At 42.8% G+C, this 26,867-nt stretch overlaps 1 protein-coding gene across 12 annotated transcripts in view; it reads right to left on the bottom strand.

The window, feature by feature from the left end:
- Positions 1–26,867, bottom strand: part of LOC144601899 (inositol 1,4,5-trisphosphate-gated calcium channel ITPR1) — a 446,238-nt gene that overhangs the window by 10,692 nt on the left and 408,679 nt on the right. For all 12 annotated transcript variants that reach the window (XM_078414430.1, XM_078414435.1, XM_078414436.1 and 9 more), the window contains one exon: positions 7,061–7,222. In XM_078414430.1, coding sequence (XP_078270556.1) covers positions 7,061–7,222 — 162 coding nt within the window. The remainder of the gene's footprint in view (positions 1–7,060; positions 7,223–26,867) is intronic.

Raw genomic sequence — 26,867 nt, 5'->3', positions numbered from 1 at the left:
GGCTCTTCTTAAATATTGTGAGAGTCCCTGCCTCCACCACCTTCTCTGGAAGTGTGCTCCAGAGTGCAAACACCTTCTGGGTAAGAAACATTTCCCTCAAATCCTCTCTAACCCTATTTCACCTCAATTGAAACCTATGCTGCTGGTGTCAGAACATCTCTGACACAGTGAGAGGCTTCTCAAAATCCACCCCATTTATGCCTTTCATAATTTGGAATACCTCTGTCAGGTCTCCACTCCAAGTAAAACAAACTCAGCCCTAATTTGCCTCTCCTCACAGCTGAAATGTTCTATCTCAAACAATATCCTGGTGAATCTGATCTGAACCCTCTCTTGAGCATGTGCATCTTTGACCACATCTGGACTATCAGCATTTTAAGCCTTTCCAATTTCCTTACTGGTATGCTGGGGAGCAGAGGATTTTAAAAGGGAGAAAGCATTTAACGGTGCTGAAAAAAAATCATAAATTAAAACTCAAATCCACGACATTTGAGCTGGGGACTAAAACAGACATAACAAGTCTCTAATAAAAATCCATTCAGACAAGTGGAGAGGATTATCCACCTTTATCTGCTGAAAGAAATTCTAGTCAGATGTTGAAAATCAGGATATTGCAGATGTTAAATATCTGAAGTGAAAACCAAATACTCAACAGATCAGGCAGCATCTATAAAGACAGAAACAGAGTTAACATTTCAGGCTAATGATGTAAATCAACCTGAAACATTAAACTATTTCCCTCTGCACAGCTGAAACTCGGTTCGCTGAGTATTTCTAGCAGTTGATTTTCACTTCCGGTCAGTTGTTATTTACTTCAGGGCAGGATTCATGGAAGCAACACTGCTGACCTATGAAACAATTGGCTTTACATTTAAGATTAAATTATGTAATAGCCGACCCTCATTCTTTCATTACTTTTTCAAGAAAATTAACAGGTGAAAGTTATGTCGTACAGATAGCACAATGAGGGATGAGAATGGAAACCTTTCTTTATTTCATTCTGACTATCTCCACTCTTCACTCCTTTCACCTCATGTAAACTTTGGCTGGACAGCCATCATCCAAATCATAGTTTGAACATGGCCACTTAGGACAACAGTTTCACGCCATCATAAGTCACCAAGAGTCAAAAATAGTATATTTGGCTAACAAATTTGGCTGATAATATAGGACTCAGTGGCACTGTGGAATGTGAGGAGAATACAGAGTAGCTTTGTGGTGATAAAGAAATTATAATGTGGAAAAAGGTCATAATTTTTTTTAAAGGTCAGAGATTGAAAACTTTTGGTCTTCATACTTGGGTGTCCTGTCAGAGTGTCCACCAACCTTTGCTGCAAGAGGGTTTGTGGATTAAAGTAGAGACGGCCTGCTCTAATTATATTGGTCCCTGATGTGTCCGTGTCTGGAAGATGGTGCACAGGTCAGAACCTCCATGTTTAAGGATATACTTGTGACATGGAAGGCGACAGATGTTTACCTGATTGATTCTTGGGATGGTGGATATGTAATGTCAGGAGAGACTAAGCAGAATGAGTTTAGAAAAATTCAATGTGATCTCACTGAAACATGTAAAATTCTTGGAGCTTAGCAGGGTAGATGCGGAGAGGACATTTTCCTGGCAAGACCATCTAGAACTGGGGGAGCACTGTCTCAGAATAAGCAGCCAGACATTCAGGATGGATGTGTGGACAAATGATGTCATCCAGAGGATAGTGAATACTGCTATTCTCTGCCAACGTGGACTATGGAGGCACAATCACTGACAATGTTCAAAACAGAAAGATAGGAATTGCCTACTATGGAAATAAAGGGATGTGGGGTTATTACTGGAGAGTGGGGTTAACTGTGATCTCATTGAATTGTAGTTTGATTAAAGGGCCAAAAGGATCCTGATGTAATGGACTTTGTTGGTATTTTGTGATTTCCCACCCTCAAAGCTATTCTTTCCAAACTGATGGCAGCTGAATTCGTAAAATCTGTGGCAAAATGCACTCATAAATAAAATGCATCTTGTATGTAACGGTAATTCAGAAACAACCTTAATAGTAGGTGACTCATTCCTTAACCTGCAAAAACTGAAAATAAATGGCATTTACAGTAAACTCGAGCCTTGAACGTGTAACGTGAAACTGAGGATCTCCTGCCCAATCTTACTCTTGCATCAAATCACAGTTTATCTGTTGTCTCAATGAGCATAGCAACTACAAATTCCTTCACAGTCTAACACACCAAATTGCAGCCTGCTGAAAACCTAACCAAACAAAATGGGTTCCCCATTATGCAAGTCATTCTACTGATTATAAAAGCTACATAAACACTTTTATTCCCTCCTCCCCATTTGCTGGGGTAGGTTTTTTGATTGTGCTATCAGTTGTCTTTGATCTTAATTATTAAGACAAATAGAGTTTTCCTTCTCACCTCAAGAATTTTATAGCATTTTTTTACAAAAGGGGTCCTCTTCCAACTTCTGAAATACATCCTTCATATGGTTTATGGGTTTTATACATCTTATTCTGCTAAAACTAAATTGCATACCGATATTGGTCAATAACAATCGATATCCATCAAACAATGAGGTTTGCTTCAGCCATGGAAGGTTTGAAGTCACTTGCTGAACATAAGGTTTAGAGTGACGGTGTATACGAGTTTGTGGGTCAGATTGGATATAATGTTCCAGGTTACGCTCCCTCACTTCTCTTGCTGTGTCATACAGGTGTACATTACCATCTATGGAGGGAGCGGGGTTATAAAAAAAAAGACAAGGTTTCCAAGATGGCTATGGTCAGATCGTCGGAAATGGTGACTAATTGCAAAACAAATGAAATGAATAGGACTTGTTAGTTTCTCAAACATTACAATGGCACGGAGAAAAGGTTTCTCTCTTTCTTCACTGTCACTGGAAAGTGAACGCTGACTGGTCTACAGTTCCAGTAAACCAGCCTCATGCGAAATGTAGGAGGAACTCTTATTCCATCGTACGAGGAAACCAAAGTCCTGTGCACCTGCTCCATGACAGTGTGGCACCGTTAGTCCATGTCAATGGTGTTTTTATTTTTGAAGAGGAAAAGAGGAAAGGAAAATAATCATGCTGGCAGTTCTGCAACATCTGAGGTCTCGGTTAAAATCTGAGGTTTGCTTATGGCATTTCACCGTTTGATCTCAAAATATCTTTTTATTCCGATTCAGTCACCTGAAATCACCTGGCCATTCTAGATAGAGGACTTGGTGAATTTAATTAGAGTTTAAAAAAAAATTAGGGTCTATTGACTTCATCTCTAACATAAAAAAATGGGACGTCAATTAACCTGCATTTCATCTGGAATGGACATTTCAGATACCATCTACCTTTTGAAAACTATCAGTCACAGCCCAGCCTGTACTTTGTTGCATCTGATGAAAGCTGAATTAAAATGATTGCCAGAAGAACGATCTATTTGTCATTGATCTTGACCCCAAGAAACCTCGAGGCTTACAGGTCATCAGACATGTTAACGAACTCGAATTTGAACTGTTAACTCTCTTCATAGCTGACCCACCAATGAAAACTGGCACATCGTCTCCCTTTCCCCGTCTTTATAAAGTCAACGATTAGGCCCTTGGTCTTTTAACGTTCAGAAGTTATAGGATCAGAATTAGGCCATTCGGCCCATTAAGTCTACTCCCCATTCAATCATGCCTCATCTATCTTTCCCTTCAACCCCATTCTCCTGCCTTCTCCTGCCTCTCCAACCGACCTCCCTCTCCTAATCTTTTTCCCTACTTTTCCCTGTGCACTTCCTGAATACGCAGCCAATTCCCCAACAGTCCTGCCCCCTTCCCCGATCCCTTTACACCTGCATCTCTTCCTCTGGTGTCACATTTCTCTCCTAATCTCAGAGTCTTTTGTCTTCTTTTCATCCGTGGCTTTTGTCCACCCATCTGCGAATCAAACCCACCTCACCGGTATCCACCTATCACTTGCCAGGCTTTGTCTTGCCCCCATCTCTTTTCCTGCATTCTTCCCCCTACTACATTCAGGCTGAAGAAGGGTCCCGACGTGAAACGTCACCTATCTATATCTTGCAGAAATGCTGCCTGACCAGCTGAGTTACTCCAGTACTTTGTGTCTTTTTTGGTAAACCAGCACCCGCAATTTCTTGTGTCTACATCCACCTATATCGCTTTCTTCAATATTGCCTCTGACCCATTCGGTAGTAACAAATCCAATAAAACGATTAAATGCTTTTTTAATAACGGAGCAATTGATACCACAAATTGAACAGGAAAGGACAATAGCTTTCCCAATGTACTCAGCAACGATAAAGTGCCTAACCTATAAAATCCACAACAATAATTTTTTATCAATATAGACTCTGGGGAGGGACAGAGTTGTGAGGATCACAGGAGACATCTTTTGAAATAGCACAAAATTCAGGGAGTTTCTCTATCATAACAAACTCTCAGCAAACATTTTATTTTCTGACTAAGTGCTTAGAATTTTTGAAATCATTTCCTCTTCTTTACAAGAAAGCGCTGTTGCATTTTTAGTGCTTGGTTTAAAAGGCAGAAGGAAGAATCCAAAGAGTTAACAGTAGACAGTACATAGAGAGTAAAATTACTTTTAGGGAAGTATGTCTGGGTGGTAAATATAGGGAACCAATCTGTAGGTTCTGTCGCAGTTAACGTATCACATGAGGTACAACGTCTTGATCCCGTCTAGATTATGTGGCAGGTGAGAACATGCACAAAACCATTTTTAGCACCGTGAAGACGGACAATTTGTAGATACTTCCCTTTTCCTCTTAAATGGATTTTGTTTTATGCGTATTTAGAAAAACTCTGGAAACTGAACAGAAAGTTACTGCAATAGAAATCACTTAAATTAAAGTGAACTCACCAAATTAGAAACACCAGTGCAGCACTGTTAGATTGAATAATTAGCAGAGAGAGCTTGATAGAGCTCTTAAGGATAGCGGAGTCAGGGGGTATGGGGAGAAGGCAGGAACGGGGTACTGATTGAGAATGATCAGCCATGATCACATTGAATGTCGGTGCTGGCTCGAAGGGCCGAATGGCCTCCTCCTGCACCTATTGTCTATTGTCTAAAGCGAAACTCCGTGTTTAAACAAAATCAAGAAAACGTTGGTGTTGGAAAACTGAAATAGAAACAGATAATGCTGGGAACACTCTGCAGGTTAGGTGGCATGTGTGGCAAGAGAAAGAGTTAATGTTTCAAGCCTGGGATATCTTCATCGGAACTTTTGCCTGACCTGCTGAGTGATTCCAGCATTGTCTGTTTTTATTTTGGATTGCCAGCCTCGAAGTTGTATACCAAATTTCTGCTGTCCTTGGTGGGGGAAACACATTAAGCCCTCTTTAGCTGGATATAATTTTTGCTCACAGTTAACATATTCACCTGTTTCCGAAAGTCATTAATTCAACATACCACAGGGCAAAGACGTTAGGGCAGTGCTGTATTATTAGAGGCACTACTTTTCAGATTGGAAATGCCCAGACCTCAACCACCTGCTTGGGAGGATGTGAAAGATCCAGTGTTTAAAATAATAGCTGAAGGAGCTCTCCTTAATGTCTTTGTTGATTTTTATATCTTTCTCAAAGATGCTCATCCCATTAACACAAAAGTGACCAGCAACATTAACACTAAATGATCAGTCTGAAGAAGGGTCTCGACCCAAAACGTCACCCATTCCTTCTCTCCTGAGATGCTGCCTGACCTGCTGAGTTACTCCAGCATTTTGTGTCTACCTATTAACACTAAATGAGGTACATTTGACTATCCCAAGCAGGTAACCAGATCACAGAACAAGTGCGCATTTCTCGTCTTACTGTCACGCTTTCAACATATTCGAAACTGGATTCCAGTGCTATCTCGATAATCAAGTGAAAAGTGTTATGGATACTCTTTTAGATAAAGGGCAATTTGTCAATCGTAGTTTCAAAAGAAAAGGTAAAGTAGGTTCTGAGTAGTCTGTGCATTGACTTCCATGCTAATTCAGGAGAAATTTATTCCTTGCATTACACTTTTTTAATCTATCAATATTTCCGTGCCTCACTATTCCACAATGCCAAATGAGAAAGTTAATCAACACTTATTAGCCTTTGTAGGTCAAATGATGCATACAATAGTCCGCACCCAAGCACCAAAGCTGAACTTTATCCTGTGGAGGAAAGAGATAGTTTCACATCCACTAAATACTTCTGCAACAGCACAAGTCATGATCAGGTGATTGCAAATTCAAGTGAAATGCCATAGATGACTATGACCACAGCACAAAAGCCCCTTCAAGCACTTTGCTGCAGGACCATTGAGAATCTCGTTTTGACACCAATATTCAATCTGAATTGGCACATATGGAATTCTTGAGTGAATCTACAACACAGGAGCAAATATCTGACCCATTGTGATCAAGTGTATGAACCCAATCCCACCATCCAGCAATAGTTTCATAAGCTTGCAATTCGTGGATTATCATAAACACATCCAAATAGATTTTTCAATATAGAATTATAATTATTGCTGTTGGAACGGAGGACTCTTTGGGAGAGGTATCAAGGACCTGAAGAGATGGAAGCAAAGATTTCTTAGAATGGAACAGTAATCAATGACCGCCGGACAGACACAAAAAGCTGGAGTAACTCAGTGGGACAGGCAGCATCCCTGGAGAGAAGGAATGGGTGACCTTTCAGGCCGAGACCCTTCATCAGAATAGTCTGTGAGGCAACAGCTCTACCAGCTGCACCACTGTGCCACCACTGAGTGTTATGCAGCTACCTGGGAACTTGCAATTATTTTGTTTAGAGCAGAGAAGGTTAAGAAGAAAATAAATTAAGATTTTTTTCAACGATAATATTAAATGATCAGAAATTGATTTGAACAGCCGGAAGGTCAGTAACCACAGATTATAGACCCAAAACAGCAATGGCACAGGATCAAACTCGGGTCTCTGGAGCTGTAAGGCAGCAACTCTACCGCTGCACCACTGTGCCGCCCTCTTAGTTATTTGTATCAACAATTCTTGTTGATAGTTGACGCAGAGAAACATGAGACACCACTGTTTACCTGCTCCTTGAGCTCTAACAGTTGGCCAGATAGGTTTGCAACCAGCTTCATCGTAGACTCCAGCTTCTCCTGTAGGTTCCTCAGCTCATTTTGCTCCCCCTCTGCGTCACTGCTAACAAGTGACATGGCACGCATACGCGGAAACCAGTCCAGGTTCCGTTCCTGAAACAGAAGGAGATATCGGAGGTTGTAATGAATTTTGGTATGAAGATTTATAAATGAATGGACCATTGAGAGGACCATCTGCCATAAGGCTGCCATATTCATGGCATGACAGAACATGCTATTCAAGTAATGAAAAATTATACAATTCTGATGAAGGCCCTTTGGCATGAAACGTTAACTGTTTCTCTTTCTACAGCTGTTGTGCGACCCATTGAATGCTCCCAGCATTTGGCTTTATTTCATAATCCCAAACCCACCAACCTTACCTCCTGGAAGATCAAGGGCAGCAGATACAAGGAAATCCCATTACACGCAAATTGCTCTCCAACCCATAAATTGAAAACCTATTTCCCATCCTTCGTCATTAATAGCTCAAAGTCCTGGAGCCCCTTGCTGAACAGTAATGTGGGATCCTATTCATTCATGGGTTGTAGCTGTAGATTACTCTCAGCTTCTGGGGCATGTACACATGGGCAACAGATGCTGGGTTTGCTGGCAGCATAGTTGGAGACGGAACTTACAATCAAATTAGATTTCTGATTCCAAGTATTCCTGCTTGTCCTTTTTGCAAAATGTCACGGAACGAAGAGTAAATGAAAACATTTAACTGCTAAAGAGGAAGTGTAATGACACTCCCTCGATGACTGGTGATGTGCAAGTGCCTCACATTTTCCATAACACTACCTGGAAAAGCCAGCAAGTTAGATCGTGACTGGTGACATCAGCCAAACCTCCTCCAGTATCACTTTCTTTGCCAAAACAAAACAAGGTATATGTGGCATTTTTTGTTCTTCTGCTCATGGTTTAACCTTTTAAACTCTGGAAGCAGAGTTCAAGGGAACTTGAGGGAATGGGGTTAGTGCAGGGAAATAAGATATTGCTGAGATAAGAGATCTGCCATGGATTTATCTAAGTATTATTTCTTGAAACTGTGCAAGGAATTGGCAAATGCAGGACGGGTAAATAATGGTGTAATGCAATTCAAGAAGAAATTATCACCAGATTCACCAGAGGAGATGGGAGTGTGGAAGCTTGGATGATGAGGGAAATTGAGGCTCTGGTCAGGAAAAAAGAGGCATGGAACAGGTGAGGCAGCTGGCATAAAGTTTATCCCTGGACGATTTTCGGGAACTGCGGAGCATGCCTAAGAAGGAAATCAGAAGGGCGATAAGGGGGCAGGAGATAGCTCTGGCAGATAATATTAAAGAGATTTTATAAGTACATTAAGGAGAAAAAGGGTAACTAGAGATAGAATAGGGCCCTTCAGAAACCAAAGTAGGCATCTCTATGTGGAGCCGCAGGAGATGGACAACGTCCCCAATGAGTATTTCTCTGTTTTTACGGTGAATAAAGTTCATGTGATAGGAGCAGAATTAGGCCATTTGGCCCATCAAGTCAACTCTGCCATTCAATCATGGCTGATCTATCTCTCCCTCCGAACCTCATTCCCCTGCCTTCTCCCGATAACCCCCGATGCCCATACTAATCAAGAATCTATCTATTTCTGCCTTAAAAATATCCATTGACTTGGCCTCCGCAGCCTTCCGTGGCATGGATTCCACACATTCACCGCCCAATAAAGACATGAATACTGGGGATCTTGGGACAGTTGATGGAAATGTCTTGAGGACAATTCATATTACAGTTGAAGAAGTGCTGGAAGTCCTAAGACATATGAAGTTAGATAAATCTCCAAAACCTGATCAGATGTATCTTGATCGGATACGATGGGAAACTAGAGAAGACATTGCAGGTTCCCTGGCTGAGATAGACGAGTCATCCTCAGACACGAGTGAGGAGTTGGAGGCCTGGAATAATGTTGTTCCAATATTGTGCCTCTATTTAAGAAGGGGTGCAAGGAAAATCCTGGGAACTATAAACCAGTGAGCCTAACATCTGTGGAAGGCAGGTTACTGGTGAGTACTCTGAGGGTAAGAAGTATATTTATTTGGAGAGACAACGGCTGATCAGGGATTGTGAGCATGGTTTTGTACGTGGAAGATCGTGCCTTACAATTCAGATTGGGTTTTTGAAGAAGTAATCAAAAAGGTTAACAAGGGCAAAGCAAGGCATTTGATACAGTTCGCATGGTGGGCTTCTCTGGAAGGTTAAATCGCATGGGATTCAGGGAGAGCTAGCCGATTGGATGGAGAATTGGCTTCATAGAAGGAAGCAGAAGGTCATGACGGAAGGCTGTTTTTCGGATTGGATGCCTGTGACTAGTAGTGTGCCTCAGGGATCGGTGCTGGGCCCAATGCTGTTTGTGGTTTATAAGGGATGATGTTATAAAGGTGTATAAGATAAGGAGGGGATTCAATAGGGTAAATGCACAGTCTTTTCCCCAGAATAGAGGAATAAAGAACCAAAGGACATAGGTTTAAGGTGAGAGGGGAAAGATTGAATAGGAACCTGAGGGGCAACCTTTTCACACAGAGGTTGGTGGGTATGTGGAACAACCTGTCAGAGGAAGTGGTCGAAGCAAGTACTAACAACATTTAAAAGACATCTGCGATTCCCCTCTTTATCTTTTACACCTTTATAAGATCATCCCTTATAATCCATAACCACAAAGGCATTTGTACAGGTACGTGGACAGGACAGGTTTAGAGTGATATGGGCCAAACGCGGTCAGGTGTAGATGGGACATTTTGGTTGGCAAGGGCAAATTGGGCCGAAGAACCTGTTTCCTTGCTGCATGGCTCTTTAGGATTAATGCTCAATAAATTGTTAATACAAACTACAAATCCAAAGACGCAAGAGAAAGGAGTCTGGTGGGCAAGGCTGAGAGGAGCAAGCACAGGATTTCGGTGGAGGTGGTTAGGTGAGGGGCAGAGGAGACAGAGTGGAAAGGGGTGGTAGAGATTGAGTGAATGGGTGAAGGGAGCAGAGCAAGGGAGGCAAGAGTGAGGAGGGCAGAAAGTGCGATGGTCAAAGGGAGATGACAAGAAGGGGAGGAAGGTCAATTTGTTAACTCTTCTACAAAGCACCTTGAGCCATCTCCCTCTGATATGTGCAGGGTTGCAATGCTGAGAATCTCACTTTTGGGTGTCTGTTTGGAATCTAAGCCAGGTGTCACTGAATAGAGCCGCCTGTGCTCGTCTTGAACCGTTCCAGGTCCAGGAAGTCTGCAATAGTAACACGCTCAAAAAGGTACAATCGGACAGTGTTTATTTCACATCTGGCACTCTCTGAATAATTTTTGCCCTTCCAAGCTACTGTCAAGTGTTGCATTGGGCTTCTCCCTGCAACCCGTTCACAAAGCATTTAGAGATACAGCGTGGAAACAGGCCTTCAGCCCACTCAGTCCGCAACGACCAGCGATCCCCGAGCACTAACACTATCCTACACATACGGGGGACAATTTACATTTCTACCAAGTCAATCAACCTACAAACCTGTATGTCTTTGGAGTGTGGGAGGAAACTCTTGGAGAAAACCCACGCAGTTCACTGGGAGAACGTATAAACTCCGTACAGACAAACACCCGTAGTCAGGATAGAACCCGGGTCTCTAGTGCTGTAGGCAGTAGTTCTTGGAGGAATTTTCAGCAACCCAGCATGAGTCTTACTTGGGAAGACTGACTGACACTGTTGCAAACCTACTGAGATGACCAAGTAACTTGAGTATTGCAACATCTTTACACCTTTGACAGAATACAATAAGATGGAAATTACTCAGCTCTTGCATGAGCTAAACACGTAACATGGTAGCACTTGTGCGTTATTACCCGTTTCCAAAATTTGGTTCCATTGAATTAAATTGGCTGCTTGCCTTCACTGCATGCTGTAACAAAATCCTACCCCAATGTTTTTTCTATGTCCTGTTCGTAAGCAGACCAAGGAAATAATCAGCAAGGCTAGACTAGATATAAATTCTAAAGCTGTTTACTTTTAAAGAAAGCAAGCAAACACAATGAACAATGACTGTATTTGTCTAATTCACCTGATCAAACACCTACTAACAAATAGTATAAAATATTGAACATGACGAACTTGCTCATGTTAGTGGCTTGCCTCGCCTTGCTTATCTTAAAGCAAAATTAACATTGCAAATTCTCATTTCCCCAACCAACCTGTGCTGGGCCTAAGTCCCTTGCAGCCTCCTGTTTTTAAAACAGAGTGACCTTGAGTGCCTTAGGGAGGGCTTGTGCCAGGCAATCCTTGCCATGCAGAAACAAGGAACTGTAGATGCTGGTTTACCAAGGAAAGACACAAAATGCTTGAGTAACTCAACAGGTCAGGCAGCATACCTGGAGTACATGGATAGGTGACGTTTCGGTTCAGGACCCTTCTTCAGTCTGAGTAACGGTCTTAAACCGAAACGTCCCCCATTCCTTCCATCCAGCGATGCCGTTTGTCCCACTGAGTTGCTTCAGCATTTTGTGTCGATCTTCAGTCAGAAGGGCAGTTTTACCCTTTTACTGTTTCAATGCAGTGGTTATGATACAGCTGAACGGGTTGCACGACCAATTCTGAGGGCAGTAAAGACTCAAGAAGTTCTATTGCGATCCTGGTGCCATGCAAGCTGCCGCCACGTGTGAACTAGCTGTGTTTCTGGCAATTTTTCCTATGACTAGTTATTTTGAAAATTCCAAATGGTTAGCTGAATTTACATTCCAAAGCCGCCATAGTAGGATTTGAACTTGCCCGCCTGGATTGTTAGTGCAGGCCTTTGGGCTACAAATATGGTTATGTAACCACTGCATTATGACTCCAGCCAAAGTGCGACACTCAATAAGAGCAGCGTTTTTCAACAAGAGAAATACTCTGCTCGGGGTACGTTGGAACAGGGAACAAAATGACCTCCCATCACGTTATATAACTGGAGTAACCAGGTTGCTGGCAGTCTTTGCAGAGTACTGGAAACTGGTTTCAGCAATGTCAACACCCTCCATGGCATCGAGGACGCAAATATGAAAGTATTTTGTGCTTTTGTTGTGTACATAACTTTGGATGACATTGAAACACCCTGTGGATCAAATTTTGTGTAACTGCCAATGGAAAGTAACTCCACCTATGTTCTATAAGAGAGTTGCTGACTACTTCACTTCAGTGTGCAAGTATAGTTTCAGAGAACACCTTGGAGGTGCAGCACATGTTAGGTGACAGCCACATGTTGGGTGTGAAAACCAGGTGGATCCTACTTTTGGCCACACTGGAATATTCCCCATTCATCACCACCACCCAAGTTTCATCTTGCTGCATCATTGAGTCAAGAATCTTGTGACGAAGTTGCAAACCGTAACCGAAGTTGATAAGCTCATAAGTGATGGGAGCAGAATTAGGCCATTCGGCCCATCAAGTCTATTCCGCCATTCAATCATGGCAGATCTATCTTTCCCTCTCAACTCCATTCTCCTGCCATCTCCCCATAACCCCTGAAACTCATACTAATCAAGAATCTATCAATCTCTGCCTTAAAAATATCCATTGACGGCCTCCACAACCTTCTGTGGCAATGAATTCCACAGATTCACCACCCTCTGACGAAAGAAATTCCTCCTCATTTTCTTCCCTTTTAATCTGAGGTTATGGCCTCTGGTTCTCGATTCTCCCACTAGTGGAAACATCCTCTCCACATCCATTCTCTCCAGGCCTTTCGCTATTTGGTGTAGTCTTGTTAAATCTTTATGAAATAGTAAGAGCATGCCTGATAGAAGAGAAATCATACACCCCTTTGCATCAATCCTCCCTCCACAATCTATTTTTGATAAAATACACAGACTACATGTACAAGATGCAACAACATTCAAGTTCTTGGGGTCCTTTGCATTTAGACAATGCAAAGAATTTTCGTCTTATGTAAGATACTAATTTTATAAATGCACAATAATACAATGGTGGCCCATTTAAAAATCATGTGTACAGGGACACACACCTCTTAACTGCACCTGTCATTATCATCCAAAGCAAAAGAATTAGCAAACTTTCAAAGCGCAGAGTAATCGGTAACCTCTCGAAGACACACAACATCCTATCATGCAGAAACATTTCAGTGGCACTGGAAAAATAATAGAAGTTATGTAACTGATTTTTGGCATGATACATTTCATTGTTCAGTGCCTTTGTTCAACAATCCTGAGGACTGAAGAGCTATGAAATACATTTATTCCACAGAATTTAACTTAAAGACACAAAGTTTTCAACTATAGTACTAACTTTGAGGAAAAATAACTATTATTGGATTGACTTAATTCAATCAATACTGCTTGACCACGTTAAAAACAAAAATATACCCTCTTCGGTCCACATGTTGTAATTGTGGAAAAGTGGTGTCTAACTTCAGTCCACAATCATCCTTTGGCCAACTGCAACCACTGTATTGATGAATCATGCATCTTAAATGAGAAACATACCAAGGAACTACTGGACTCCCACTTAAAATAAATTATTTGCAGCAGTGTTCATTGGTTGTCACTGAGTCCATAGCTTCTTAAAAATGGTGACGCGCGGGTAGATCAGGTGGTGAAGGGGGCATTTGGTATAGAAACATAGAAAATAGGTGCAGGAGTAGGCCATTCGGCCCTTCGAGCCTGCACCGCCATTCAATATGATCATGGCTGATCATCCAGCTCAGTAGCCTGTACCTGCCTTCTCTCCATACCCCCTGATCCCTTTAGCAAAAAGGGCCACATCTAACTCCCTCTTAAATATAGCCAATGAACTGGCCTCAACTACCTTCTGTAGCAGAGAATTCCACAGACTCACCACTCTCTGTGTGAAGAAATGTTTTCTCATCTCGGTCCTAAAAGACTTCCCCCTTATCCTTAAGCTGTGACCCCTGGTTCTGGACTCCCCCAACATCGGGAACAATCTTCCCGCATCTAGCCTCTCCAACCCCTTAAGAATTTTATATGTTTCTATAAGATCCCCCCTCAGTCTTCTAAATTCCAGCTTCTAAATAGTATGCTCGCCTTCATGGGCCCAGGCATTGAGTATAAGAGTTGGGATGTTGAATTTTGTACAAATTGATTCGAGTGGAATTAGAGAATTGGGTATAGTTCAGGACACAACACAACAGGAAGGAGGTGGTAATAGACAGAGTGCCTTACAGCGCCAGATACCCACGTTTCGATCCTGAGTACGGGTGCTGTCTGTACGGAGTTTGTACATTCTCTCTGTCACTGCGTGGGTTTTCTCTGGGTGCTCCAGTTTCCTCCCACACTCCAAAGACGTACAGGTTTGTAGGTTATTTGGCCTCAATAAAGATTGTAAATTGCCTCTCGTGTGTAGGATAGTACTAGTGTACGGGGTGATTGCTGGTTGGCACAGACTCAGTGGACAGAAGATACTGTTTCCGCACTGTATCTCTGAAGTCTAAAGTAAAGATTTATCATGTGTTGCCTGAAATGGAAGTCTTTACTTATATGGAGAGATTGAAAAGGCTGTTTTTTTACCTTATAGGTATAAAGGCAGCTTATAAACTTGAGGGGTATAGATGGTACAATCAGAATCTCTTCTCCATGGTAGTGAGTCTAGAACTACATGGCACAGATAGAGTTGAGAGAACAAAATAACATCCGATGTTGTCCAAAATAACAAAATAATATAAAGGACTTCCGAGAGACAAGATTTTTCCACAGTAGATGACGGTTGTCTGGGACAAGCTGCAGAGACTGATAGAATAACTGCTTTTAAAAGGCATTTGGACAGATGCTTATATAGGAAAAACACAAAAGGATATGGGCTTAATACAGGCAAATGGGATTAGTGTAGATCGGCATCATGAGGTGGGTGGAAGGTTCAATTTTGTGCTCTACGGTTCTCTGATAGGTGCATACAAGCCTGCAGTGCAATATTCACACAGCTGCAGACAAGCCCACAGTTTATTGGCATATTGGCAATGCCATTTTCTCAATTTTAGTTTAATGAAACCGTTCACCCTGATGAAGGTTTGCAGCAGAACCTCACAAACTTGAAGGTTCTAGCTTTTCATCTTCAATTTCAAATGGGTTTTAGAAGAAGGGTACAATATAGAGCTCCTATTAACCATGGGATTCATTTCTTGACACACAATTTCTGGCATTTAAAATCGATCTACCTCACCAGAGATTCCCCTTTGGTTTTTTCCTTCCCTCCCATCATAGCTCAAAATGAAATAGCATCTGAAATCTTCTGGTTGTGATAAAAGGTCATGAACCTGAAACTTTCACCGCTTCTCGGCAGAAGCTGCCTGACTATTTCCAGAAGTGTCTGCTTTAATTTCAGATTTATGTAAATGATGTACTTTGTTCATTGCAGCGCAGGAGGATGAGGGGCGATCTTATTGTGGTGTAAACAATCATGAGAGGATTAGATAGGGTAAATGCACAAAGTCTTTTACCCAGAGTAGAGGAATCAAGAACCAGAGATCATAGTTTTGAAATTGGGGGGGGGGGGGCGAGATTTAAAGGGAACCTGAGGGGCAACGTTTTTACACAAAGGATGGTATGTATATGGAATAAGCTGCCAGAGGAGGTAGTTGAGGTAGGTACTATCACAACGTTTAAAAAACATTTGGACAGATACATGGATAGCATAGGTTGAGGGATGTAGGTTAAACACTGGCAGATAGGACTAGTGAAGATGCGGTATGTTGGTCAGTGTGGGCAAGTTGGGCCTAAGGGGCTGTTTCCATGCTGTAAGACTCTATGACTATTGTTTTTTGCTGTGGATTTTTTTTTCCCCACAATTTGAAAATATTAATGTCATTTAAGTCTGGAGACAACACATTTTATAGTTTTGCCTTTGAGAATCTAACTAGTACATGGAGCTCATAAGATGGAAGGAAGTTCAGTTAAAGAACTCGTGTTTCACTTAGAAATCACAATTAGTTCCACACTCACGTGACCGAGTGTCATTTGCTTTTGATTTAGTTGTTTGGAGATTAGATAGTTTGTGTCATGAGTGGAGATGAATTTAAATAGAGATCAAAAGGACAAGATCAAATTGGGGCAGAGAAGGGGGCAACGTGGAGCTATAACACAACATAATCCATGACACAAAGTGATGAAGGGACACAGGCCCTACCTTTGATAGTGTTGGCCTTATCTCCAATATGAAGGATGGGAAAAGGGAGTAAAAACATGGAAAACAGGGTGCGTGGGTTGTACCATAAGCGAACTCTGGATTTGCAGGGTGCCAAGCAACAAACCCAGGTCACAGCGGCACGTCAGCAACTGGTGGGTGAATGCCTTCCCAGGGCAATAATAGTTTAGCACATTTCAATAGTCCAAAGTTTGTCACAATAGTCACCTGAGCAGAATGTGTGAGAAGCCGTTCATTTTTGAATAGTAAATGTATAGGACACGCACACCAGGATGCAGACACCCCTTTGAACTCCCACATACCAATGTTATTGTGTGATGTCTGATTAAGTCCTCCTACTCTCTCTGCATGCGAGCCCGAGCACAGTGATTAAAAGCCGGTAGACAACCCTCCTCTTTCCCGGCAGCAGATGACTTTGCTAAAAGACTAGAGAAGCCACAAGAGGAAGTTGGCTCACCACAATTCCAGGCTTGGGTGAGTTGCTGCGTGATAGAAAAAAAAAAAGTTGGAAAAATCCCCAGAACACAACATATGTTTACAGATGTGGGGGCGGGTTAACCAGGCTGTTTTTCTCTCCACAGCGTGGGATTATTTGGCAGCTACCACAGTTGCTCAGCTCGTCTGACGCATGATCATAGAGGAGCCTCCTTCAATACATTGGCTTAATTTGTTTTTCCAGCAACTCGACAATTACTTGAAAAAAATACAAATAGCTTAGCTGTCTTACAATGTAACACCAACTTTCCACCATCCACTCTGTCCCACACTGGGCTGTGACTCCACCGATATCCCTGTCTCCACCCACACACACAAGTCGGGATGGATGGAATTATTTAATTTTGATCATAAATGTTGTCAACAATGACCTTTTAAGGTTTGGATCATGAAGTAGGACAAATGAAAAGTACTATGGCAGTTTGGAGAAGAACATTTGCCAGTCTTAAATTGTCACTTTTTTTAGAAAGAAGCCAGACTGAGCAGCAAAAAAAAAAAAAAATCATTTTGTTCAAATTTCTTGCAGAAATTGAGGAAATCATATGCATTTGACCCAGTGATCAATACTACTATAAAATACATTCTGGTTAAACAAATTGAAAATTGTAGCTTTACTTCGCAGAGAGGAACAAATCAGTGTGGTACTGGGTGACTGAAAGAAGACAAGTTCTGTATCTCACCTCCTGGATGTGCCCAGCCATGGAGACTTAATAATAATAATAATGCATTACATTTATATAGCGCTTTTCAAACACTCAAAGACGCTTTACAGGGATTTCTAGAACATAGAGAATTGAATAAATAGATAAATAAGTAAACAAACAGAAAAAGGAGACAGAAGGTGAGGTGACCTTCAGTGGTTGAAGGCAGTGCTGAACAGGTGAGACTTCAGTGATGTTTTGAATGTGGTGAGTGAGGAGGAGTCTCTGACGGTTTGGGGTAGTGAGTTCCAGAGGGTGGGAGCAGCGATGGAGAAAGCCCTGTCCCCCCAGGATCTGAGTTTGGTCCGGATGGGGGGGGGGACAGGAGATTGGCAGCAGCAGAGCGGAGGGTGCAGGTGGGAGTGTGCCTGTGGAGGAGGTCAGTCAGGTAGGATGGGGCCAGGTTATGGAGGGCTTTGTAGGTCATGAGGAGGATTTTGACTTGGTGGAGATGAGGAGCTGGATATCATCGGCGAAGCAGTGGAAGTTGAGACCATGACGGCGGATTAATTGACCAAGGGGGAACAGGTAGAGGATGAAGAGGAGGGGGCCAAGGACTGAGCCTTGGGGGACACCTTGGGGGAGGGGAGCGGTGGGGGATTTACAGTTGTTAATGGAGATGAACTGGTGTCTGTCAGAGAGGTAAGATTTGAACCAGGATACGGCTGTGCCGGTGATGTTAAAGGAGGTTTCAAGTCGGGTGAGAAGAATGGAGTGATTTATGGTGTCAAAGGCGGCGCTGAGGTCAAGTAGGATGAGGATGTTGAGGTTGCCAGCGTCGGAGGAGAGGAAAAGGTCGACTTCACTATTTGGCTGAAATATTGAGAGTGGGATGGAAGAGATCAGCCAATGTTTCTTCTTCCATTCTAACCATCCACATCAGGAAATATGTACATGCGGCAACAGGAATTAACTTGACAGTGCCAGCTACTGGCATATGCTATTCAGACTTTCACAGTGAATGTTACCCTCTGGGAGGCATCTGGATGTCCAGATGTTCAGGAAATATTAGGCAGGCAAAAAAAAAATCAAAAGGAGAGGAACAGCTGAAGAACAAAGATAGAGTTGGGGTTGGGGCGGCCAGAGAAGAAACAATAGGTTAAATATTTCATATTGGAAAGGGTACAGAGAAGATTTACGAGGATGTTGCCAGGACTCGAGGGTCTGAGTTATAGGGAGAGGTTGAGCAGGCTGGGACTCCTTGGAGTGCAGGAGGATGCGAGGTTATCTTACAGAGGTATATAAAATTATGAGAGGAATAGAGATACACAGTCTCTCGTCTAGTGTAAGGGAATCAAGAACTGGAGGACACAGGTTTAAGGTGAAGGGGGAAAGGTTTAATAGGAATTCACACAGAGGATGATGAGTGTATGGAATGAGCTGCCAGAGGAGGTTGCTGAAACAGTGACAATTGCAACGTTTAAGAAACAATGAGACAGGTACATGGATAGGACAGGTTTGGAAGGATATGGCCAAACACAGGCAGGTGGAACTAGTGTGGATGGGACATGTTTGCCGGTGTGGGCAAGTTGGGCCGAAGGGCCTGTTTCCACGCTGTATGACTATGACTCTCTATGACTATGAGTGGCTGCTCATTGTGTGCTCTGCTCATTGTCAATAACTGGAATCTCTATCAGCCATCACTGCGGGAGATCTGTGGAGAATAAGGAGGTACAGCAGCTTCATTGTCGAGGCAATTATGTTGGACACCAAATAGTGAAGTCTCCATGGCATTTAAAAAAAAACTTACAATGTGACTTTAGACAGCATTACAGCAAAGGACAGAACTGCAAAAGGTAGGCTGGGTGTGACTTCCTCGACTGACACCATTTAACCAGGGCCGATACTCAAGCATGGGAAACTGAAAACACATGTGTTGCATTCAGTTTATCTTCCCCTCCTACTACCACACGTCCTCCCCCAGACTCAAACTGAAAACTGGTCACAAATGGCGAGAATAAAAACTGAGCTGAAAGGTTAGAAGAGCAACTGCAGAAAGCAGCTCAGTGAGAGGCAGGATCAATGCATTCAGTGAGGGGAAGAAGCTTCACCCATTTGTAAAGCTAAAGAGCTTGCTGGCCAATGGATAGTCATGCGCTTCTCAGCATCATTTTAAAGGCACTACTGAAAGATTTTTTTAAAGTGCAAATTCAATGTAAAACAGTTGACAATGTGTTTCAGAAAGACTTTTTGTTTCAGTGGGGTAGGAATAAATTGTGACATTCAACGTAAGGGTCGGCGAGCATTTGACTGGTATTCAAATACCAAAGAACAACACAGGACCCAGTTTATACATACTAGTCTGCTTTAAGCGGTGGCTATGACAGGGATACTGCCCTTCCGCAGTAGCTGGGTGTGCCCAGCTATCACGAGGGAATCTCAGCCACTGGCAACCATGCACTTCATGACCCAACGAACTATGTCTCGGGAACATGACTGATCCTTCACCGGGATTATTGCAGGGGGCAACTCTGAATCACGTGACAAGCTATCCAGCTGGCTAAAGAAAGCATTGTTATTTAAAGCGACAGTTTCCAAGTTCCCAGCCCTTTACTCATCCCAAAGCAATTGTTCACAGTTAAGCTGAGATAAGCCAGTTGTTCTTTTCAAACCTTTGGACCACCCGCCTACCAGCATAACAATTTACGGATGCCTAGGTTTAAATAAGTTCTCTTCGGGATGAGTAAATGACTATTCCTCTACTTTGTTTTGTTAAGAGATATTCATGGAGGATGCGGGACTCAAATTCAATCCATTGTAGAAATTCAAATAATCTCCACAGAACAAATTTAACTAAAATAATGGAAATAAAAATGATAGAGGAATTTCACAAAGCCAACAGAACCAAATCACATGTGGGGAAAGTTGCTGCAGGAGGATCATAGGAAGGAGGATTGTCCACATGATTACCTCCATTTAGTGATCAATGATAATTTTACTCAGACGGTAAAGACCCCTTCATTTTCACCTTGTCGTGAGAAGAAACCTTGTGACTCATAGAAATGAATCAAATCTACTTTTAAGACCTGGCATGTCGGAAGGAACTGCAGATGCTGGTTTACACTGAAGATAAACACAAAATGCTGGAGTAAGTCAGCCGGACAGGAGAAAACCAGCATCTCTGGAGAAAAGGAATGGGTGACGTTTCAGGTAGAGGCCCTCCTTCTTCAGACTGAGAGTCAGGTGAGAGGGAAACTAGAGGTATGAAAATATACAGAACTGATCACAGCTCGCACCGATGACTAAGGAAAGGTGGAACCCACAATGGTCCATTGTTGCCAGTTGAAGAGGTGATAACAAAGGGATACAAACAGTGAAACTGGCAGGACGACTAGGGTGGGGGAGGGACGGAGAGAGAGGGAATGCAAAGGTTACTTGGAATTAGAGAAATTAATTTTCATGCCGCTGGGTTGAAAGCTGCCCAAGGGAAATCAAGTACTATTCCTCCAATTTGTGTGTGGCCTCACTCTGACAGTGGTGGAGGCTCAGGACTGAAAGGTCAGAATGGGAATGGGAAGAGGAATTAAAATGGGAATAGGAGTTAAAATTGCTTCCTTAACTAATTTGGCAAAGAGGTGGCACGTGTTAATAAACATAAGCAACGGGATCAGTGACGCAAGATGTGCGTGGGTGAAGGGGCTGATTGCTTTCTCTTCTTCCTCTGTTCCAATAACTGAAAATACAAAAGGCTTTCATCAGACTTTCCTTTCAGTGTTCCATTCTGCAGAGCCTCACTTAAAGTTGGTGATGCCAGTGATGGAAATGCAAAAAAATAAATAAATACACATGCACAGAACAAGATTACATAGTTAACTATGATTGAAATCAACAACAAGCTAATGAGTTAGAAAGGCCCAGCTCTCCAATGCTTATCCTCCGTGTCCCTGGATTTATACCATGCTGCTAAATAGATTTTGAGGGGAATGAGCCATGAAGGCCTGGACAGTGTGGATGTGGAGCAGATGTTTCCACTAGTGGGAGAGTCTAGGACCAGAGGCCATAGCCTCAGAATAAAAGGACGTACCTTTAGAAAGGAGATGAGGAGGAATTTATTTAGTCAGTGGGTGGTGACTCTAAAATTCATTGCCAGAGAAGGCTGTGGAGGCCAAGTCAATGGATATTTTTAAGGTGGAGATTGATAGATTCCTGATTAGTGCAGGTGTCATGGGGAGGAGGCAGGAAAATGGGAAAGATAGATTAACCATGATTGAATGGCAGTAGACTTGATGGGCCGAATGGCCTAATTATGCTCCAATAACTTATGAACTTATAAGAGGTATGATTGTGAGCAAGTGGTTCATATGCCGTAATATACAGTTGCTATTCTGTGACCAAGTCATCTAACATTTCAACTTAGTGTGACAACGAGGAGGAATGTAAAATACAGAGCAACAAATGGACTTTCTGGCTACTGCCTTTCCAACAGTAGCTTTCAGAAATTAGATGCTGTTGATTATATAGCAGATACGAGGACGAAGCAAAAAAAAAAGAAAAGAAAAATTTCAAAAGCGGCTGCAAATAGTTACTGGCAAACATCAGCACAAGACCTTGGAAGTCAAAGTACAACTTGCACATGATATTCAGCTCATGTGGTGTTTTGCTGCTGCACAGCAAGAGAGAGGAAAAAAAAGACACAGCAGGTCTGGCAAATGTTACCCAGAGAGGTTGAATTAGGTCAAATGCCTGAGGAGATTTGAACTCGTGAGTTGCTGGATACGTAATCCATCAACATCACAAGTGCGATCAGGCTCCCTATGCAAGAGAACCCATAACATTGCCAATTTATTTAACCGCTGCAGTTAAAAGTATCCTTTCCACACATCAGTTTTAATCGTTGCATGATACAGCACGGAAGGAAGCCATCCAGCTGGCATGCCTCTGCCAGTTCCCTGAAAGAGCTAACCAATTAGTACCACTTCTTCATGTTTCCCTTATAGTCCTACATTTTGTTTCCACTTCAAGCTTCATCGAATTCCCTTTTGAAGTTCCTACCAAATGTGCTTCCACCATCCCTTCAGACAGTCCCGCAAGATCATCACCTCCGCACGAGAACACAGGAACACGAGCCAGTCATTCAGCCCCTTGTTCCCATGTAATGATTCAACAAGATCTTGGCTGGTCTTTTCCATTTTCTACTCGTCGGTATCACTTTCCTGCATTAGTCTCACATCCCTTGATACTTTCTTTTTAATAAATCTCCCCCCCCCCCCTTTCCTGTTCCCACCCTATCCTGTGTGCACCGATTTCTCCCAGTATCCCGGCTTTACATTTCACTCCGCTTCTCTCTTTATCTGACACGCTTTTGTCTCCTTTTCATCTCTCGCCTTGTCACTTACTCCACCCAAAATCCAATGAAACCCCCTCACCTGTATCCAACAATCATTGGTGAGGGGAGAAACTGGTGATGCTGGTTTATACCGAAGATAGACATAAAATGATGGAGTAACTCAGTGAGTCAGGCAGCATCTCTGAAGAAAAGGAATAGGTGATGTTTTGGGTTGGAACCCTTCTTCAGACTCTGATGTCTGAAGAAGGGCTTTGACCCAAAATGTCACCTATTCCTTTTTTTCCCAGAGATGCTGTCTGACTTGCTGAAATACTCCAGGATTTTGTGTTTGTCTCCACCTTTCACTTGCCAGGCTTTGTCTTGTGGCTCTTTTTTCCCAATTTCTTCCTTCCTACTATAATCAGTCTGATGAAGACTCCCAAACAGAAACGTCACCGATCCATTCCCTCCATAGATACTGCCTGACCCACTGAATTACTCCAGCACTTTGTGTTTTGCTCAAGATTTCCAGCATCCGAGTTCCATATGTTGCCAAAATGCATTGATCTTTATCTTGGATCTTTATCTTGACCCGACCCCGTGGCCGGTCCTCCACAGCTCACTTTGGGAAAGAATATGAAAGCTCCCCAACCATCTGGGTGAAGAAATTTCTTCCATTCTTTCTTCTGAATAATAAGAGCACTATTCTGAAACTAAGAAATTAAGAACTCTAGTTCCAGGAAACACAGCCAGGGAAAACAATGCCACATTGATCCTGTAAATTCCTTGACGAATCTCCGAGATGATGTCTTGTTCTTCCAAGCTATGGTGGATAAAGACACAGTCTGTCCAAATCTTTCCTCACAGAAAAGATCTGACATTATGACCTGACGAGCCAAAACATTATGACCACCTGCCTAATATGCTGTTGGTCCTCTGTGTGCAGCCCCATACACAGCAGGGTGCGATGCACTGTGTATGGTGACACATTCCTCCCGTGACCACCATTAAAATTTTCTGTGACTTGTGCCACAGTGGACCTTCTGTCGGTTCGGACCAGACGGGATAGCCTTCGTTGCCCTCGCGCATCGATGAGCCTTGGGCGCCCAACACTTTGTCGCCGGTTTGTGGTTTGTCCCTCCTCGGACCATTGTCGGTAGTTACTCACCACTGCTGATTTGGAGCACCCCACAAGCCTTGCCGTTTCAGAGACGCTCTGACCCAGTCGTCTGGCCATAAAAATTTTGGCCCTTGTCAAAGTCGCTCAGGTCTTTACTCCTGCCTATTTCTCCTGCATCCAACACATCAACTTCCAAGAACTGACTGTTCACTTGCTGCCTAATATATCCCACCCCTTGACAGGTGCCATTGTAACAAGATAATCAATGTTATTCACTTCGCCTGTCAGTGGTCATAATGTTTTGGCTGATCAGTGTAAACATAAAAGCATGAACAGTGATCCACATGTACTGGGGAATTGTTAGGTGCTATGGAAGTCTATAGCAAAACAGTCAGAACTTTAGACCATCATTAAAGAAAGTCCAATACAGAATTTGAGCACGTAGGGGGATAAGAGAGATTGTTAATCAGAAACCCACAAAATAAACTCATCAGGTGAGATAGCTCTTTAATGTGTAAAAGACCAAACTAATAATAGATATGTTAAAAACAACGTCTGAGGACAATTTTCTTTGAGAGGCAAGATAGGTTAATTGGCTGGGTAAATGTAAAAATTGTCCCTAGTGGGTGTAGGATAGTGTTAATGTACGGGGATCGCTGGGTGGCACGGACTTGGTGGGCCGAAAAGGCCTGTTTCCGGCTGTATATATATGATATGATATGATATGATAGGCACAACAACACAATCGTCCAATTAAATAAAACTTAAGACAGTCAAGTGGTTTTCAATGGGGACCGCCACAAAAGCATGTTTGTGTCACGATCAGAGGCCAAAAGCCTCACATAAATAAATATTAACGGAAAGAGACTCGAGACTACTGAAAGAAAATGGAAGATGGGTTAACCTTATCAAGATAGCAATCAATTATCAAGTTCAACTTGATCTGCGATTCAGAAACATCAAGGCTCTGGAGCTATGGATGATAACAAAGATGTCGGCTGGTTGGGTGCCTTCAGCGATATTTAAGAAACAGTTCACTTACACTTTATCAAAAATATATCTGCTGAGGATGAGGAACAATAATGGGATTTGAAATAGTAGACTGAATAAGGAAAATCTCACAAGTCATACAGTCGAGAGATAGCCACTGAATCCATGCGGACTATCGAATAGCCATTTACAGAAATACAGAGCCATTGTATTCTCTCCACGTTCCCATTGACCACCCCCAGATTCTCCAATGTACACAAGTGGGACAATTTACAAAGGCTAATTAACCTAGCAGCTCACTTGTCTTTGGGACATGGGAGATAACTGAAGCAACTGGGGGAAACCCATGCAGTCATAGGGAGATTGTGCACACTCCACGCAGAAAGCACGAGAGACCAGGATTGAACCCACAGCATGAGAGCTACGAGATAGGTAGCCTTACTAGCTGGGCTACCATGGTGCCTGCACCAAGCTAATTAAATGGGATTAGCATGGCAATCAGAGGGGAAATAAGGGACAAGAGCAATCTCTACCAACCTGCACGAAGATGAAAAGTTCATGGATGTTATCATGTGAACACACAGAGAGTGGCTCTAGGGGTAATGAAAGAAGAGGGAACAAAGCTAGACACATGGTATGTCAGTGAGGAAGTGAATTAGCATTGTAATAATAATGCATTGTTAACAGACATCAGTGAAGATGCATTCGCAGGAACGAGAGCGTTAATAGAATTAGCACTTAAAGGGGTTATCATATTATTCTCTAGAGAGAGAGAGAGAGAGAGAGACATGTTGTTATCCGGTCTGCAGTGCTGGGGAACGGGGTTCGGAGGGAGAGATAGATCAGCCATGATTGAATGGCGTAGACCTGATAGGCTGAATGGCCTAAATCAGCTCCTTTCACTTATGACCTTATGACCAAGACTTGTTCTCCCCTGTTGCTGCTGAGCAAGGAATCTGTCACAAACCCCTGCCCTCTGCTGGTGCTTTCACAGCGAAGCCCCACGGTGCAGCGACTACCCATGAAGGCTGGCACTGGATGGGCTGGGCTAAGTGGCACCAAGGAAAGGGGCTCAGGGCTGTACACTGGCTGCTATGGTGAGTATGTACCACTGTTGTGCATTGGTAGACCTGCCCGACAAGTTGACAGAAGGCCCGAGTCCTACAGTTTCACCCATTGACTCCTACTGGATGCAATGGAAGCTGATGCTACCCTCCCCTCATCCCACCTCTCTCAGACTGCACTGACCCAGAGATTTCCCAGCGGCGACGTTCAATAGCCCCCCATCACTGTTTAACCAGCACCCATCACCAGTGCAATGCAGAGGGAAGGACACTACGCTCCAAGCATATGACAGCATAGATTAATTTAGTTTTGAGATACAATGCAGAAACTGTGAACTACAGTCGACAAGTCCATGCCAACCAATGATCCCATTCACCAGCACTATCCTACACATCCTAGGGACAATTTCGATTTTTTTTTTAAACCAAAGCCAAACTAACTTACAAACCTGTATGTCTTTGGTGTGTGGGAGGAAACCAGAGATCTTGGAGAAAACCCATGTAGGTCATTTGGAGAACATACAAATTCCATACAGACAGCACCCGTAGTCAGGATCGAACCCGGGTCTCTGGCGCTGTTAGGCAGCAACTCTACCACTGCGTCACCATGCTGCCGTTATAATGCAAGCAGAATGTCTTTCTTAAATACAGTTTCAGACTGGAGGCTCAAGAGTGCTGTAATGAAGTATTACCCTGCAAGGTATCGTTAGCTATAGAGAAGGCCATCGGAGAGCACAAACCTAAAAGATTTTGCTGGAATTAAAATGAAATATTACTGAATTACTAGTTAATCTCTAACTCCTCCTCTGTTCATTTGCAATACGTGATAAGTAGCAGAAATCCACAAGCAATTAACAACTTTGATTTTAAGCTGAAAGTCAATAAACAAGTAATGGACAGCTTTACCCTCAAATGCTAAATGAAAGCTGATGTGACTTATGCAGCACATACACCACTATAAAGGACCAGGGAGGAGAGGA

This window comes from Rhinoraja longicauda, chromosome 17, assembly GCF_053455715.1.
Source record: "Rhinoraja longicauda isolate Sanriku21f chromosome 17, sRhiLon1.1, whole genome shotgun sequence".
In the NCBI taxonomy this organism is placed as follows: Eukaryota; Metazoa; Chordata; class Chondrichthyes; order Rajiformes; family Arhynchobatidae; genus Rhinoraja; species Rhinoraja longicauda.
Note: the sequence above shows the minus strand (reverse complement) of the source record. Positions and strands in the feature narration are given on the sequence as shown.